Raw genomic sequence first — 18011 nt, 5'->3', positions numbered from 1 at the left:
TGCGCGTTCTTGAATCCAAGTCGGGCAATCCTTGCTGAAGGCTGTGTGCTGGCCTTGGCAATTTGGGCAGCAAGGACTAGCCTTGCATTCCTTTTCAGGATGCCCAGTCTTGCCGCAGCGAGGACACACGGCTGCACGTCGGCATCGCGACTGACTATGGCCAAACTTCTGACTAGTCGGAATCGGAGCCTGTCAACTATCATACAAGGAGCTGGGACTGCAACACAAATAACTGGCAAGGTTTCCAGAGACCACCTTTCATTTTTCCATAAAATAGAAGCATATTTGACACACAAAAAAGGCCATTTAGTGCACAGAAAGAGGGCAAGACAGAAACATAACAGGGAAAACAAAGAGGTAGGATTAATGCATGGCAGCCTCCAACTCTACCCACCTGCAGAGATCATTTGCAATTCTAAAATGTCACATCCCACACTACGTGGTGAATGAAAAGTGTGCAAAATTGTATAGGTTTAATGCCCCTAGAAACAATCAAAGACTATTTAAGAGATGGAACCTCTGATTTAACGTCCTTGTGACTAACCAATAGTCAAACACCAGGTAATAATTTTTAACTTGCAGTCAAAAGCACAACTGACACTCTCCAGGCATGTTGGTCAATAATGCCATGGTACCCACACAAACAGCAGCATAAGGTACTTGCACTTCTTTTGTACTTCAGTTGAAAAAAAAGCGCATAGATTTCTTCACAATGAGATCCACATTCTGAAAAAATGATAGACTGGAGCACAAAACAAGTAACAATTAAAAAACACAACCTTCACATGAAATATTTACATATTTTATCTTTTATTGAACAGAACAAAGTGTCAATCACAACATGATTAAGCTGGGATCAAGCTTCCTTTTCTTGGCATCCTTAGTCACTTTTTTGGCTTTGACGTTTGTCTGTACCTCATCCTGAAGCTGGCTGAAAAATGCTGTTGAAGATCCCAGTTTTTGTCGATCACCCTGTGGTTGAGAATTTAGGGGGGGGGGGGAAACTCACATTAGAATATATACTGTCAGGAAGATGGAGAACAAAGCATTGAAATATAGAATGTTAAAAAATAAAGGACGAGAACATATTCATATTCCCCCCTCTCGCCCCTGACACCATAATGATTGCTTTTTTGTGAGTTCATTTTCTTACCACTGCCTCTGGTTACCGTTAACACCAGCCACTTCACCTTTTCTTTTTTTTTTTTGCCCTCATCCATTGAACACTTCTAGTTCCAGTAAAACAAGAACAAAACTAAATTGCTTTTCTCAGAATTAAAAGAAATCACTTTCACCCCAAGCCTGAGTTTTGGTTAAACGAATGATTTGAAACCTAATGAGAAGAAATATAATAAGTACGGTATGTGAGAGTATAAGCAGCACACGGCATCATTTAAAAAGATTTGTTCATCTGGCCTCTATCCTTTTGAATGAAGCGCAGAAAACTACTCTCTTCATCACGTTCAACCAAAAACACAAAAACATACTCATTCACACTTCAGTCAAAAGCAGAATCATTTTGTCAAATTTCACATGAATTTTCCAAAACTGTAACGAGCAAAAAATCATGGCACGCAAACATCTAAATTCACACATTCTTAAAAAAAAAAAACACTCACTGAGCAGGCAAAAAAAAAACACAGCAGAAGTCTCAAAGAGAATAAATTTCTAGCTTGAACCGATCAAGGAAGATTATGAGAATATTTCGCCTTACATTACATAAATTTTTTTTTAAAACCCATTAGTAAAATTAGAACAGAATACAATATTTAAATTTTCAATATCCATATCATTAATCAATAGCTGGCACATCCTTTCACTAACAATTCACCTTTATCATGGTCACATTCCTGTCCGACTTGCTCAGTTGCTCCAGTTCCTTCCTTGCTTTCTCCTTACTGTATTTGTTACCAAGACCAGGGTTCATCTTTTGCACCACCTTCTCGCGAGCTTCCTTTGCCTTCTTTCTTTCTCTCTTGTCTCTCTTCTTCTGTCGCAAGGCTCTCTTCTTGTCTGTTGAAGTCCTTTCTTCATTAGCTTTCACATCACCTTTCTTTTTCTCCTGAAAAAGAAAAACAAGGCCCTTTGTTAAAAATGTAAATACAGCAAACCTCTCAAAAATCACTGACACAGAACTAACAGGGAACAGAAAAGAAATCTCAAGGGTTTTATTATCAAAATCAATCAAACACCTTGCATTAACAGATTACAGAGCAATTTCAAAATAGCATGTGTGGTAGTTAGCCAGGTGTGGATCATCGCGGATGGTCAACAGAAGAACAAAAATGCATCCGTAATAAATTCTATTCCCAGACAGTCACTACAGATGGATGCAAGTGTGTGATACAGTAGTATTGAGGACTGTTTAGGTGATGGGTCAAGGTCAGGAACTAAACACTGCAAGAATATTAACCATAAACAAACAAGTGTGTGCCTGTCATAGCTAGTCTTTCCATTTCTCCAAAATAGTCAGTCTAGGCTAGACATTTTGCAATGACATCAAGCAACAGAAAATTCCTCCATTGAAACGAAACTACATGTCTGATGAGGGATATTTAAAAACTCTACACAAATAAAGCCAACAAATGCTGCAAACACAGCATTGCAATCTGACAGACGTTCGCATGGCATTATTGATCTGAAATGCTCCTGTCTGAGAGGCCAAAAACTGCAGACTCAGCAAAATTAAAAGCTGGACCTGACCAGTCTGTTGGACGGAAGATTTACGGAAAGTCAAGCAAGCATTGTTGCAGTTTTGGAAAATGTAAGAAGAAGAAACAATTCCTTTCAATCACATCAATGGAGGGTTGTAATGAACAGATCAAATATAATTTACAGCAAGAAGAATCAATTTAACCACTCTTCCAAAGCAACCATATTATTTCTCAAACAGAAAATCTGTTCAGTCTATACAGCCCAACAATAGTAGCCTCATATATGAACTACTTACATAAACTTCTTCTGGTGCCAAAAGTTCAGAATCTGCTGTAGCAACTGGTGCTACTTCCTCCATGGCGATGGCTGGCGTGTTCACAATGATCTTCACTTCAGTGCCCGGCTGAGATGGAAAACATGAAATATTGTTTTATTTTTCAATATTTTTAATCATTAAGAACAAAATGCATCCACTATCACCTTTCTCTTTCAAACATACAAGAAACAACAATTAAAACCCAATTTACCCCCCCCCCCCCCAGACATGCCACATGCCACTGAACACAATACGCCCAAGTAATCATTCACCATTCATACCTCAAAAGGAAGGCAGCTTTGAGAGACAAGGATTAAATTCTGCTATTATTAAATATATACTGTTTAGGACGCTAGATTTTGAACCATCCAAGAGAAACATAGGATAAGAAAAGTTTTTTAAAGTTCTAACTGCACTGACTCAATGTGATAGAGACAGTTTCCTCTAAACAAGTAGCTTATTGTGAGTTTAGCAATACAGTGGAGTCCACTTATAACGAGTCAGGCAAAAACGAGAAGTCTGTTATAAAGGCAGTATTCTAAAACTCCATTTTTTTTCTCCTCTTTACCTTTGTAAACAAAATACTGCTATAGCGCTATCAGACAAACTTGTGAGTCGGTTGTAGCGGAATATTGCTGCTACTGTGCACATGGCATAGGCCAATTATACATAACGCAAGACCTCGCCAGTTGAGAAACTTGTTGCTGATCTTGCGAAACAAAGAATAGGAGAGCATATGTGCGTCAACAATGAAGGCCGGAGCAACTGAGTAGGGAGGGTGTGGCATGCGCAGACAAGCAGAACGCATCGCGTGATAGGCCAGTTTAGATTATCAAGGCCTTCCATGCCTCTCACTTCTCAGATGCGGGGATGGAGAGGTCACATCAATGTGATGGAAGGAGCGAATGTGTGACGTGCGCAAGCAGACAGAATGCACCACAGGGTGGGGTGGGGTGGGGGGAAAACACAGCGGGCGAGTTAGCCCAGAGCCCTTTCTTTCTGATCGCCAACACCGAGCTGTCAGTCCACTTCGGTAGATCTAGCGCAAGAGAAACAAACCTGATTCGATTTTTGATCAAGTAAGACCTAGAGGTCATGTTGAAACAAAATCATCATCAGGGGAGATAGCAAAAGGAGAAACAGAACACCAAACTCATAGATTAGGCCTACTTTACAATTTCCCTTGAATTTATTACTGGATCCCTTATAGCGAGAATCCTGCTATAACGTACATTTTGCTTCGGTCCCCTCCCTCTCGTTATAACAGGATTCCACTGTAATGACCATACTATGCAAGAAAAAAAGATAAGAAATAGTAATACCAAAACAGTAGAGCAGATCACAAATAACAGAGCATCATACACCGCTTTAACTCTTTCCGGACGTATCGCCAATATATCAGCTGTGACAGGGTGTCTCAGTATTGTTTCGTTTTAACATGATCCGTCATTTATAATTACATTTTATTGTTATTGAAAACTTGGAAAGGATTTAAGAAACGAAAACATCTAGTTTCAGTTTCTCAAAGTGTCGGTTTGGCGAAAAACGAGTGAATTAGTTCTTGCAGTCATGCATCTACAAACATGTAACCGGACTCAGTATAAATATCATAACTCAAACAAAAATAGGAATATTGCTTTCAAATAAAAAGCTGCACATTCAGAAATTTATTGATTATGCTCTTGGCCTGTATATGATAAGATAGCTATGCTGATTTGCTTTCATATGTTTGGTGAATGTAGTTTTTTCTGTCAAATTTTATTTTTCTCATCACCATTGCCATTTCTAACCTTTGTAATGTATACTTACGTTCAAAATTAATCCTTGTTTAATGTTGGAATGTATTCCTCATTCAATGTCCTTCAATTTGATATATCATAAGCTACATTTTGAGTGATGGTTATGCTTATATAAAGTTATTTTGTGCACCACCCTTTAGCCAAATCGAGCGACAAGTTAATTACATCTAGACCCCCAAAAAAACTACGTCCGGAAAGAGTTAATAATACAGTCCAAATTGTCAAAGACAGCCATCCATCGTCAGGAAAATAGTGACTGTCTTAGACAAGTGGACATCTTGGACAGTTTCATTATGTTTTTAAGGGGAAAACAGGGTGTATGGGAGGGGGTGGGAGAGTGGACGGTGGTCAATGGTCATTTGTACAGCAGTGATTGTCTTGGGCAGATGGCCGTTTACAAACTAATCACCAATATAAGTACAAGAACTAAACACCCAGGTATAACATTAACCCAGAGAAGACATGGAAAACAAAACAGCATAGAAATCAAGAAAGTCAATACAAATTAACAAACGGTGACTAGGCACAAAGCAAGAGGATGCAGAAAGTTCAGCCAAAATAGAAGGACCGAGAGGACAAAAACCATTACCTTCATGGGTGTGAATCTGAAATTGCTGAGGGCGTCAAGCTGGTGAAACAATTTGTTCAGGTCTTTCTCTATTTTCTCACACTCAGGATCTTCTTTGACTTCTTCATCGTCTTGCTGGAGACATCATAAAGGAAATCAAATTTGTTGGAATCTTTTTAAAAAGAAAAAAAATACTAGCTCCATCAAAACCAAAATTAAATGAAAAAAAAATTCCAATATTCAACAATATTCTGAATATTTCCCACATTGGTTACTTTACACAAGCTGGCTAGCTTCAGCAACGAAATCCACAAAGAAATAGCAAGAAAGGGAAGAGATCATAAAAAGATGTATAAATACCAACAGGTAAAACCCACAAAACACAATGAGGATCTCATATTTTGATGTCCCACACAGAAGAGAGAAATGTTCCCAAAAGAATGATAGAAATCCAATATATATACTCTTAGCACAAAAAGCTAAAAGACAGCTAGAAATTTACTCAATATCATTATAGCTTTCAAATGCATTAGAGTTCAGTCTGTTTGTGTAGCAAGTCAGCCAGTAAATAGTCACTTTTCTATTTTCTACAGAACAACGAAAAAAAGAAGGCTTCACATCAACAGCTCTAAAGAATGACACAACATCAAACCCTCGCACCTGTTGTTGCTTGAGAAACTCCTGCTCATACAGTTCTCCCAGACTTAGCTTGCTCTTCTCCTGGTCCAGCACAATTCTCTTCTTGAACTCAAAAGCATCTTCCTTCGGCTTTTCTTTCCTCTCAACATCATCAAAAGCCTGTAAGGAAGGAACATTCAGTGAGTACATCAGACACTTGTTCAAAATCAGATGGTAAAACCATCATTTCCATTTGACATTTGATATTTTTTTAAGTAAAGGGTGATCCAAAAAAACTTTACAACTTGTTTTGTAAATATCTTCCTCCATGCTGAAGTTCTGCTTTTCAGATTTGAACATAATGTATGGAAACTAAAAGGAATTTTCCTGATATGTATTTTAGATAAGTCCATTGAAAGATTTTGCTCTATATAGCGCATTAAAAAAACAACCCATTTTCAACCTTGTCGCCATTTTCATAGCATGACGCACCAGTTCGCATTAGGCCTACCACTAAAAGTGTGTAACAATCGCACCATATTGCAAGCTACAACAGTCTAACAAGTCAACAGAAGTCTGCAGATATTATTTTCCCCAAATTTTGTTTGCCTGCTCAGATCATGGCTACTTTTAGTAAAGAGCAGAGAGCTTTTTGTATTGAACATTACCTCTCCACAAACTCACCATCCCTGACATTTCGCACGCATGGAGAGAATGCTTAGGTGTCCTCAAGACCTTTGGCATCGTGAGTAGAGAAGTTCCGTCAGTTTGGATCTATAGCGAATCAGAACTGAAAAGTTCTTTATAAAATGACCACTTCAGGTCAAACACGCAATATGCGCAGCTCTTTAAACGTCACCAGAGTGCAGATTTCAATAGCCGAGTCGCATGACATGTCTGTCCGTAGACGATCTGCAGCTAGGACTTTCCTACATCTCAAGAGTCTGCATTCTCACGGCAGATCTTAACCTACGACTATACCATTTCATCTTCGCTAGGCCGAGATGACATGGATCAGAGCATGGCAATGTGTTCATGATTCCTCGATTGTCTTGTAAAGAGGGATCATTTCGTCAATGACATTTGGTTTAGTGCAAAGCCCATTTTCACCCTGCGGGATATGTTAACTCCAAAAATGCTGTCTACTGGGCACCCAACTCAATTGTCTCTAAAAGCCACTTCTTAGTGAACATGTACAGTGTATGCGGCTTTAAAAACTCATGGTTTAGCAGGTCCTCGCGTTAGGGCGTCACTGAACACTTCGAATGACGCGTTAAAAATGTGTCAAGTCCAAAGGAGGGAATGTGGAGCACTGCTTCTAGAAATTTCAGAATGAAATCATTACGTTTTTAAAACTCTGTAAAAGAAATTGAATATTGTTTAATTGTCACAGGGATGGAAATTTAATGTCAAAGAGAAAATAAATCTTTTCACGACTTCCTTTACAAGATTTTTAAACATTGGTGAACTTCGCGTTTTTGGGTGCTTTTTTCTTTTAGTCGTTTCCATTTTCAAAACATGTTTCTTCTTCGTGGATTTTATATCAAACAAATTCCTTTTGAATGAATTATGTCTGTTTCAAATTACAGCATTCAGGAACAATTTTTGTGCGAGATATTCAGAAAAAAAAGTTGTAAAATTTTTTTTGGATCACCCTTTAGTCACAAAAAGTCATATTTCACTGGGAGAAGAAACAAGAGATCAAAGCAATACGAACACTACAAGAAAGGGCAGGAGGATCAGCCTGAGACATCCTCAAAAGGTTGTCATCCCCCCCCCCCCCCAAAGCTGTTCATACTATACTCTTATCATGTTTAGAGACAACGGCAGATTTAAAATAATAAATGTACAAGGGAGAATAAAAGGAGGCGATTCAAGAAAAGAAAAAATTGGCCCACATTTCCACAAATGTGATATTAAAATCAGCAAAACAGGGTTCATGAATTATATAAGTGATAGCGGGCACACAAAAGAGCAAGCTAGAACAAAAAATATACACATACAGGTCAATATATATTACTTACTTTGTCTTTTATTCTCTGCTTTATATAGTCTTCCAGTGTCTTTGTGGTCTCATCTGTGATCACAGGAGCTGTTGAACAAATTGTCATAAGAATAAAAGCTCAGGGCATTTCGGCAGTAGGAAAATTAAATTAGACCTTAATTGCCTAAGACAGTCTGCATAGCTTATATATAATACATTCCATTGCTCCTTTAGTTTTTTGGGGGTTTTTGTTTAAGACAAAGGCATCTGGTGATTTTGTTTCTCTTTCACCACTTCTTGCCCAGGTGGAGCAAAACAATGTCTTTTAACTAGCCAGTCAGAAAGTGATAGTCAAAAGAACTTCATTAAACACCACTAGCCCAGCATGAAAACTCACTTCTGTTATAGTTAGTTTGTGCATGAAAACCACTCCCTAAAACAGGAAAGGCAGACCAAAGCAGCAAACATTCCTGACAAGGAACAAGGATCATAAAATATCTCCAGCTTTCAGCAGGGAAATAAAATTTAATTTTCCAAGGGCTTTACCGGAAGAATTTACAAACTTCCCTGGTCTTTTCCCAATGCTCCGTGTTTTTTGTTAGATTACCAATAGCATAGCAGTCACTTTAAAATCAGCCCCTTTTACCCCATCAGCATTAGCCAACCTTTACCTGCACGAGAAGTATGCTGAAAGTCAAGAACAGTTTCCAGAAGACTGTTTTCAGGCCTCTTAGAAGCAGAAGCTTCGCCTTTCAATTCCCATGTAGCTTCCTTCAGACTCAGTTCTTCCATTTCCCTTGCTCTCTTCTGGAGCTGTAAAGGGAGAAAAGGACATGATGAGCCTATAATATACCCAGAAACGTAAGGTCGATAGACACAAGACATTCCCATCCCCAACTCTTTAAAAAATTTGAACACTGAAAGAAAAAATGATGCAAGAATTAATTTCGCAAACTAAAGACTTACTATAATTTAGCAAATAATTATTCCTCCTATTGAATACGAGCACAAACTAGGGTCTTTCAAAACAGCACATCATTTTTTACTGATGGTAAAAATAGCACAGGGGCTGAAATATCAAAAGAAGACACCTGCTCTTCCTTTTACTTGTTTGCTGCTTTGGCATTTTTACGGGGTAGGAAGGGCTGAGGTACTGTGAAAATAATTGAATAAACTCAGTTCAGCGTTTCAAAAGAAATACCCCAGATACCCTGGGTACCAACATCCCATGGAAGAAGGAAGTAAACCAAATAAACCCTTAACCAGAAACATAACAAACTGAAGGACAGAATGGTCAACTTCTGCTAAGATACACAGCTGTAACTGTCTACAAAGGGGAAACAATCTAAATAGAGATCAACCCTAAGACTTCAGAATACAGTCATTAGAAGACAGACACCAAAAACAGTATCAGAATGAAAGATTCCGACAACTACACAACCCCCAAAGAGATGCAAAACAATGCAACATCAGACAGAAAAACTATAATTTTATTGTACTTACTGCAACTGGCATCTTCTAACCCACATTGGCCTAATTTGTCACATAAGTCATCATCACAAAACATGAAATAAACATCAGTACAGCACAAACCCTATAGGAGCACTGCCTACTAATATTCATCAGAAAGAAGTAGTAGTATTACTATCAAAAAGAAAGTTGCTTAGCACAGCTCTTATAACATACATAATACTGTTTACTACAAATAAGTCAGGACTTACTTGTTCTTGCTTCAGCTCAAATGACGACTTTGCTTCTTTGTCAGTCTCCCCAGCATCTTCAGCGGCCTCTTCTTCATCACTATGAGCAGGAGAGGAAACAATACAAGAGTCTCAACAGGACAACATAAAGAACAGTGTAAGTGGACAAAGAATGAGAACATGCAGCGACAAATGCTGAAACAACACCAAGAACTTTATTAAATTTTAAGTTCCTTCGCATCTTACATGCTTCAGAGTAAGCCTACTGCTACAATTGATTTTTTTTTAAATATCCTATATTCTGCTAGGACACAGAATTACTACCTCTTGACCTTATTGCCATATTACTGTCTTCCATTTGAAATAACAAACAAAATTGTTCTCTTAATGTGAAAATTGCACGAGCTAGTCTCAAAGATGTGTACTGAGATACATCAAGAGATGTAATTTTATCTTAAAATGGTCTCAACTTTTCCATCTAAATCAGAAATTGTCTTATCAACTGCTCAACCACTTACTGACAATGATACAATTTAAAAAACATTCTGACGCCTAGTGCCACATACAGATAAAGAAAATAAAGCACAAACCTTTGCAGAAGGTCATTAGTGAAGGAAACTTTTTTCTTTGCTGCAGACGCTTTAGATTTTTTAATTTTTTCTTCAGATTCTTGGTTCTCCTCTCCATCATCCTCATCTGCCTCCTCCTCCAAATCTTCACCATCTGCCTCCTCTTGCAATTCTTCATCCTCTTCCTCCATTTCATCGTCATCCTCCATGTCATCATCTTTTTCAAGACCTGAGGTTTCTAAGATATCTTCGCTGTCTGCTTCTGAATCTTCACCAGCTTCCTCTTCTTGTTTTTCAGCTTTCTTCTTCGGCTTCTTATCCTCTGATTCTTCATATGGCGGATCAAAGAAGTCTGCATACTTAGCAATACCAGCATCCTGTTCAGAAGGAAAAGGGGAATAAGCAAAAATCGAAAAATTTGACAAGTTCAATCATCACTTTATTTCTAATTTCTTTTAAAATAAACTTTTAAGATTACTTCAACAATGTGTGAACAAATCAATAATGCCCTTAATCAAAAATAAGAAATTTAAACATCTGTTACAAAGTAATGAAATCAGGCATTCATCAAAATGATGAAAATTAAGAAATTGACATTTTTCTGCACATTTGGCAATTCTCACTGACTTTCTTTGTTTCAGGCTCAACACCTTTTTGTGTATGCTTAAAAACACATTCCTGCATGGATTTTACTGAAAAATGTTGATCAAAGGCACAAAATGTGTAAATTTGCATCTTCCAAGAACATTTCAGCTCTGAAATTTCATTGGTTTAGAGAGGGTTGCTCAAACTGCAATACAGATGAATATCAAAAGCACAGAGTTGGGACTGCCATGCTTGCGGCAAAATTCACTCTAGGACGTTTCTTTTCTCATTTCTATCTCTTTCAGTAACTGCAATTTGAACTGCAGGCTGAACTAATAGTAGTGCTCTCTCTTCGATATTATTAGCTTGCTTAATATGCCCAATAGCCACACAGAACGGACAAAAGAGTTCTTTATACAAGGGAGAAAGAAAGCCGGATGCCAGTGACGTCAGGAAACATTCGTGACTTCACGTGCTTGTTAAGAGCCTATTTGTACTAGCTTCGCAGAGGCAACAGACTATGATCACCCGCAAGTCACGTTACAGACATACATTGATAATAAATTATGTAGTCAAACAGTACACTAGCAGTGCCTGTCTCTGGTCCACAATTGCCAAAGATTAGAGGTGTTACCTGAGAGTAACATACAAAGATAAGGAGGAGGGGAGGTTTATAGAAAGAAGATTGATGTTTGATAGGAAAGAAGAAGTAAACCATATCAGAGCACCTGCCAATCACCCACTGTGTCTCTTTCTTCTACTTCGTCAATTTGAAGAGGGTAGGACTCAATGATTTCCTTTTCATGATGGTTGCAAGTAAAGATTTAGATGGCATAACCCTCGAACCTCTTTTCGATTTAGAAAGGAGAACATTTCAGCTAATCAACATCAGTCATTATTATAAAGGCTATTTTTGTATCGTGTTCGGTTTAAGTGAACGTTGTATTCTAAAAAATAACTTTCTCACACAAAAATTGAACTTGAGTCTTCAGCATACATACAGAGAAGAGCCTTATAGCTACACCACAGATATCTGTAAAGACATTATCAACAGACGACAAAAGTTCTTAGACATTTCATACAAGACTATAACTAGCCTACAACATACAAGACTTACATCCTCATCAGATTCCATGTCGCCGAACATATCAATATCTTCATCCTCCTCCTCACTGTCATCTTCATCATCTTCATCTGATTCACCAGCACCTTTCGTTTGTTGCTTTGCCTTCTTTTCCTCTTTCCCATCCTCAATATCTAGAAATTCTTCCATGTCCGCAAGTTTAAAGAATTTATCATCAACAACAGTGGTTCTCTTGGGTGCCTTTCTTTTAGAGGTTTTACTCCCTGCTTGAACACCTTTTTTCCGATTCGGCGCGTCACTGTCTTCATCATCTGACAACCCTTTAGTAAGTTCGTTGTCAACCTTAAAATCAAAGTCGAGGTCAGCATCATCATCACTGTCTCCCATATCACCAAAATCATCCTCTGAATCTGCTGGATTTTCTTCTAAACGTTTCTTGATAGAGTTGAGAATACTATCATCTTCACCATCTTCATCTGAATCATCTGACTGACCTTCCTCTGCAGCTTCTGCCTTTTCTTCCAAAACCTTTTTTCCTTTAGCACCTTTCTTTTTTTTATTTTGACGTGATTGAATCCTGGCAGCATTTCTTGTGCATGTTGTCAAAGATGACTTGTGCTCATTTCTCAGTTCAAGCTGTTGCCAGATCTGCTCAACGTCTAAGCCTCGAGTTACAAAGCTTGGTAGTCCTTCGTTGAATGTCCCACCAGACAGAAGCTGAGATCCTAGCATCATGAGCATACTCAGGTGATGGGCATCTTCTTCCTGATTCATTTTGCTTTTCCTAAAAAAAAAGAAAAGAAAAGCACTACAGACACAATTTTTCAGTTTTGAACACATCCTTCTGTGAAATAAACAGTTTATCATCTCATGAAGGTGATGTAGAAGGGTGCATTCCAACCAGAAAGATTCCCACTTGCATTACGCCATCAAAATAAATAATAACTTAACGCAACAATCACCAGTTTTCAAGAAAATGGGAAATTGTTAAATTGGTCAAAAATAATAGTAACAGCCTGATACTGTTTAAACACAGAATCGGTACTGAAAGCTAAGATACCTCTCTGAATTTGAAACAGGAGAGGTTCTTTGGAATGTCTCCTATTTACCTGCACTATTAGACCTACAGAGTAGCAAAAAATTTGGAAAGAAATTGCACATTGCCATAACAAGGAAATACTAAATTCCATACCAGACAGTCATGAAAAACATAATATGGCACATGACTGACATGACACATGTAGAGTGTAGGTAGAGCTGGAATTTGTAAGACTACCAGCTACCTTAGAATTACAAAGTTGTATCAGACATATTTGACTGTTTTACGGTTTTGAATTACTACGACCATGGGGAACAAAATTGTTCTATCTGCTCTATCAAAATCATAAGAATATATGGAGTTGTTATCAAGATATTCAAAGAATTGCATTCAAAAAAGCTTGTGAAACTCAAAATTTTTAACGTCAAATTTCTCAAAACTAGTATTGAACAGATAGAACTTTGTACTTTTCATCGCAGTGACTATGTTCACAACGTCATAAACGTAATTTGCAGGCCATACTCACGGCACCCTGAATGTAGGTTGTGTAATATTAAAGCTTTTCTCTGGGGCTGCACTGCAGTCAGCTTACTGTGAATTGTTGTTTTACCTTTTCAGGGCTAACACTATCGTCCGTTTCTTTAATTTTTATTGTAAATTATCCCCACTTTGCCACTTGTCCAATGCCGATAAGACGAAAATCTATATATCTAGGACTTGTAGACTGACTCGGCGATGGGGTCACAAAGTGCGAAGTTGGGAATCTCAACAACTGCGATTGAGAATACAGACCTGCCACTCTATGAAATTTAAAAATTAAAAAATCGCAATCAGCGACAAATCAGTCATAAAAGGCACTGGGGAGGGGGAGGGGGCCCCAAGCCCCCTTTTATGAGGCAAGCATGCAAGACAAAACTTTAACAGGGATACGTTCACACTTTGGCCTCAAAGAAGAGGGAATAAATTGACAGAGAGCACATACTCGAGTCTGAGTTGGATAGACTGTAGGATTGCAGGTTGCAGGGATGCTGAAACTCTCATAGTCTTGAAAATAGCTTACACAAAAGTCTTAATCATCCCTGCAAAAGGCGCGCGTTTTCATACAGTAATAAATTTGACTTCCATCGCATATATTATACACTCAAGCCACCCCCCCCCCCTCCCCACACACACACACACAAATCGTGCCAATGTCAAGGCTGTTTTTTTTGGGTTTTTTTACTTATTCCCTTATCTTCAATTAGTACATGTATCACAGTAAGCACTTTATGCCCAAGTGTAAAAAAAATACTGCCACCCCCCCCCCCCCCCCCCCCTGTTGTCCTTAAGTCCTGAAAAACACCTCAACCAATGCAACTCGTGTGAATTAACTTTGCAGACCCTGATAACCGACAGCCCCTGACACATGCGCTACTCACACGTACAAAGTTATGTCACGTGATGCAAACGAGCGTTTAAAAGATTCACCAAGGCATCCGAAAATAAATCTTTAGCTCCCTCGGGTGCGACTAACCAGAACTTGGACAAAGATCTTGAAGAACCTAGGTCTACCCTGAGCCAGGTTACCGGGTCTGTATACACTCCCTTTTTTTATAGTAGAGGGTTTTACGGCTCGCAACTGCACAAGGTCATATAAGCGCTTTGAAAATATAGAAGTCGTTGGAAGAAACATGAGAATGGAAGAAGGCCAAGGCGGAAAGAGGGGCAGGACGGGTGAAAAAAAGAAGAGGGAAAAGGGTAGGGGGTGGAGTGAGCAAGATCATTTTTAAACTGAAAACTAGATTCTACATTCCGGGCGCTGTGAACGTAGTCACTGCAAAAGGTAAAACAACAATTCACAGTAGATCTAGATTCTAAATTGACTGCAGTGCATCCCCACTGAAAAGCTTTAATAATACAAGGACTACAGGGCACCATGAACATAGCCTGCAAACTGCATTCACGGCGCCTTGAACGTAGTCACTGCGAATTTTAATAGACACTGTGAATTGTAAAATGTAGCTGACTGACTGACTGTACTGGTTAGCTTAGAGTGTGTGATTAGTCAAATTAGTGTGAATGTAGTCTACCTAGATCTAGATCTATACATGAAAACAGTGTGGGGGAACTAGGACTAAAAAAATCTTTGTTGAACTGACAAGGCAATTTAAAATGGTAGTGTCAATTGCCACCGAGTAAACTGGAGCTCTTTTGCGTTGGTGGGTAGATCTAGCTTATTGTGCTCGAATGCTCGGTGTTGTGCGTTCGCCTCTCTGTCCCTCAGTGTGTGTGTGTGTGTTTTTTCCTGACCCCCGTCCCCCAATTTATGTTCCCCGATATAACGTGAATTTCTGCTTGAGTTTGTGTGCGTTTGTGACCTTCTACTTCTAGAATTGCCTGTGTTGGTTCTACACCAAAGTGTAGGCTAAGGCTAGCCTAGATCTAGCCCTACGTCTCATTGAAAACACGCCAAGTTGGTACCGCAGCTCTAGACTAGATGCTCGTTCAATGAAATTAGTTGAGAACAAATTGACCCATTAGACTAGAGATCTAGAATCTAGATCTAAATCTAAATCTAGAGATCTATATCTAGATCTAGATCTAGATCTAGACACACAATTTGTATTGCTAATGATAGTGTTGTTTTGAATTTGAGACTTGACACCGCTTCACTCGGTGGCAATTGACGCTACCATTATAAAATAGGTAATTTAATTATTCATTGTTGATTAGTGTGGGTAAAATCATTTAATATTATGAGGCATGCAATGTAATGTAAAGCTAGAATCTAGATCTAGAAATCTATATAGATCTATATATATCTAGATCTATCTCTAGATCTATGATGATTGTGATTGTGTGGCATGGCCCAGCCCAGGCATGGATGGGCAAATCAGGCAATCAGGCATCAATCATCAGGACGTGTCTTTCCTCGCACTCTATCAATCAATATTGCAGGATCTATTTGCTTCTGTAGCTGAAAGATGGTGGGATGAGTAAATGAAAAAAGAAAGCTCTGCACGACTACATAATTTACAACATGGTGCACATTATAACATAACATACCTCTTCGAGGAACTGGACCTTATGGTCGTCGCCATCTTGATTAGTAAAAGTCAAACCACGATTGTGAGACGAGGTTTCGTTTCGGGGGACTGAAATTCAAAAGTTAAATCTTTTTATTTATTCACTAAACAACCTCGAATTTTGTTCAGATCTACTTACTATTTGTATTCTGTCATGATGATAATATGATAATAATCATAATTAATTATTAGGTCTGTGACAGACGTCGACGATCAGGGTTCGCCATTCATTCATACCTTTGTTCAAATACTCTCCAAACTTTAAAAAGCTATACATGTAATAGCATCCCTGTTACCCATCTGTTTGGTATACCTGTGCCTCGTTTTACTTCAATTTTACCAATCAATGAGAGCTGCATGGTCAATTTATAAAGGCCTTTTTGTCATTGTAAGTTCTCAGAAATTACATTATATCTGCGAGCGGACCGAGGGGCTTCTTTAGGTAGGCCTATCTCACAATTTAATTTCTTTTCCTTCCAAGAAATTCTCAAGTCTCCAAAAGAAACCACATTATTTCTGTTGCTTCTATTTTTGTCCCTTTTTGTCTTTTTTGGGGTCTTTTTTGGGTTTGTTTTTTTTTTAAATTATTTTTTGTAGTCATTGGGGCGTTTCTTTTTTTCAGGATTGGGCTCAACTGAACCATTTGGAACGTTAGTGCATTGTATTATACATGTAGTACATGGGTGACATTCTTTTTGTTCCCATAAGAACCCTTAGTGAGACTACCCAGTCAAGCTAATTCAAACTTATTTGTAGCTTAATTGAAAATGATAGTCTACCGAAAATGGAGATTATCCATCGTAAAACGAGAGAGAGAGAGAGAGAGAGAGAGAGAGAGAGAGAGAGAGAGAGAGAGAGAATGATGGGGAGGAGGTGAAAAATTCACGAGTATAACTATCCTCGTGAAAATGCGCTGTGTAACTGCAATTTATTATTAATTTGTTCTATTTTGCAGTCCAGGTTTCAATAGCTTTATATAGGGATGTTCTTTACACATTATGTATGTTGCTGCAACGTAAGTCAGCCAGTCATAGGTATTGACTTTATTTGTGGATAAAGTCAAGTGATCTTGGGGCCTTGGTATTCAAATGCCCTTTCACCCATTGTTTTAAGTTTCATAGATGGTAAAATAAATTTATTTTTGTCAGCTGATGACTTTAAACTGCGAGTTGGAAAGTATAGTCTTAACAGATTTGATAAATATGATGGTGCATTATCATTCAAACATTTGTGACACAGGGTGGCCAACGTGTACACAATCCTTTTCTCAACAGGAAGCCAATGCTAAGTTCGTAAAAGAGGTTTAGCAGAGTCTCGCTTTCTTTTCCGTAAAACTAAACGTGCATTGTTTTGGACAGTGTGAAGTCTTTTAACTTTCTGCAGTGATATTCCTGATAACAAAGAGTTCCAATAATCGAGTTTTGATAAAATTAAGCTAGTAACTAGTAAAGCAGTATACTTAGTATTAATCAGATGACGTATTTTACTATTTTTTCTTATTTCTAAATGCATGCAGTTGATCAGATGATTTACCTCAGCCGACATTGACAAACTGGAATCCAAATAGATGCCAAGATTCTTAACTTTTCTTGAATATGCAATTTTCGCATTACCAATTGTCATGTTATCGTGGTCAACCTGTTTGACAGACTTTGCATTGCCTGCCAGAATGGCACTGAGCTTGTGTTTTAATCAGACGTTGACATAATGATTCTATACTTGTTTGCACCAAGACCGAGAATTATATGCTGTATTATGATGCACGGCTTTGCAACCTGTCAAAGCCATATTATTGGCTACGCTGTCCTTTGCATATTACGATCCGTCTCTATATCGACTACCGGCCTACTCATTTACGGGTGTGTGGACTGAGGGTAGGCAAAGTCGCCTTACTAATGAGACCACATCATGCAGGGACTCCTATATACTCACAAGGAATGCCAACATCTCACAGTTTGGCCCCATGATGATGATGGTGATGATGATGATGATGATGATGATGATGATGATGATGATGATGATGATGATG

General features: G+C 38.4%; 1 protein-coding gene across 1 annotated transcript; it reads right to left on the bottom strand.

The window, feature by feature from the left end:
- Positions 1 to 786: 786 nt before the first annotated feature.
- LOC101860555 (U3 small nucleolar ribonucleoprotein protein MPP10) lies at positions 787 to 16067 on the bottom strand. Its single transcript, XM_005092668.2, has 11 exons — positions 15963 to 16067; positions 11912 to 12662; positions 10231 to 10586; positions 9662 to 9740; positions 8612 to 8753; positions 7981 to 8048; positions 5999 to 6136; positions 5360 to 5473; positions 2951 to 3058; positions 1832 to 2062; positions 787 to 972 (listed from the first exon to the last, which is right to left on the bottom strand). The coding sequence occupies exons 1-11, from the start codon at positions 15995 to 15997 to the stop codon at positions 835 to 837; spliced, it is 2160 nt and encodes a 719-aa protein (XP_005092725.1). The 5' UTR covers positions 15998 to 16067; the 3' UTR covers positions 787 to 834.
- Between the last annotated feature and the right edge of the window lie 1944 nt (positions 16068 to 18011).

This window comes from Aplysia californica, unplaced genomic scaffold, assembly GCF_000002075.1.
Source record: "Aplysia californica isolate F4 #8 unplaced genomic scaffold, AplCal3.0 scaffold00050, whole genome shotgun sequence".
In the NCBI taxonomy this organism is placed as follows: Eukaryota; Metazoa; Mollusca; class Gastropoda; order Aplysiida; family Aplysiidae; genus Aplysia; species Aplysia californica.
The sequence above is the reverse complement of the archived record's forward strand: the minus strand, read 5'-3'. Positions and strand labels throughout refer to the sequence as shown.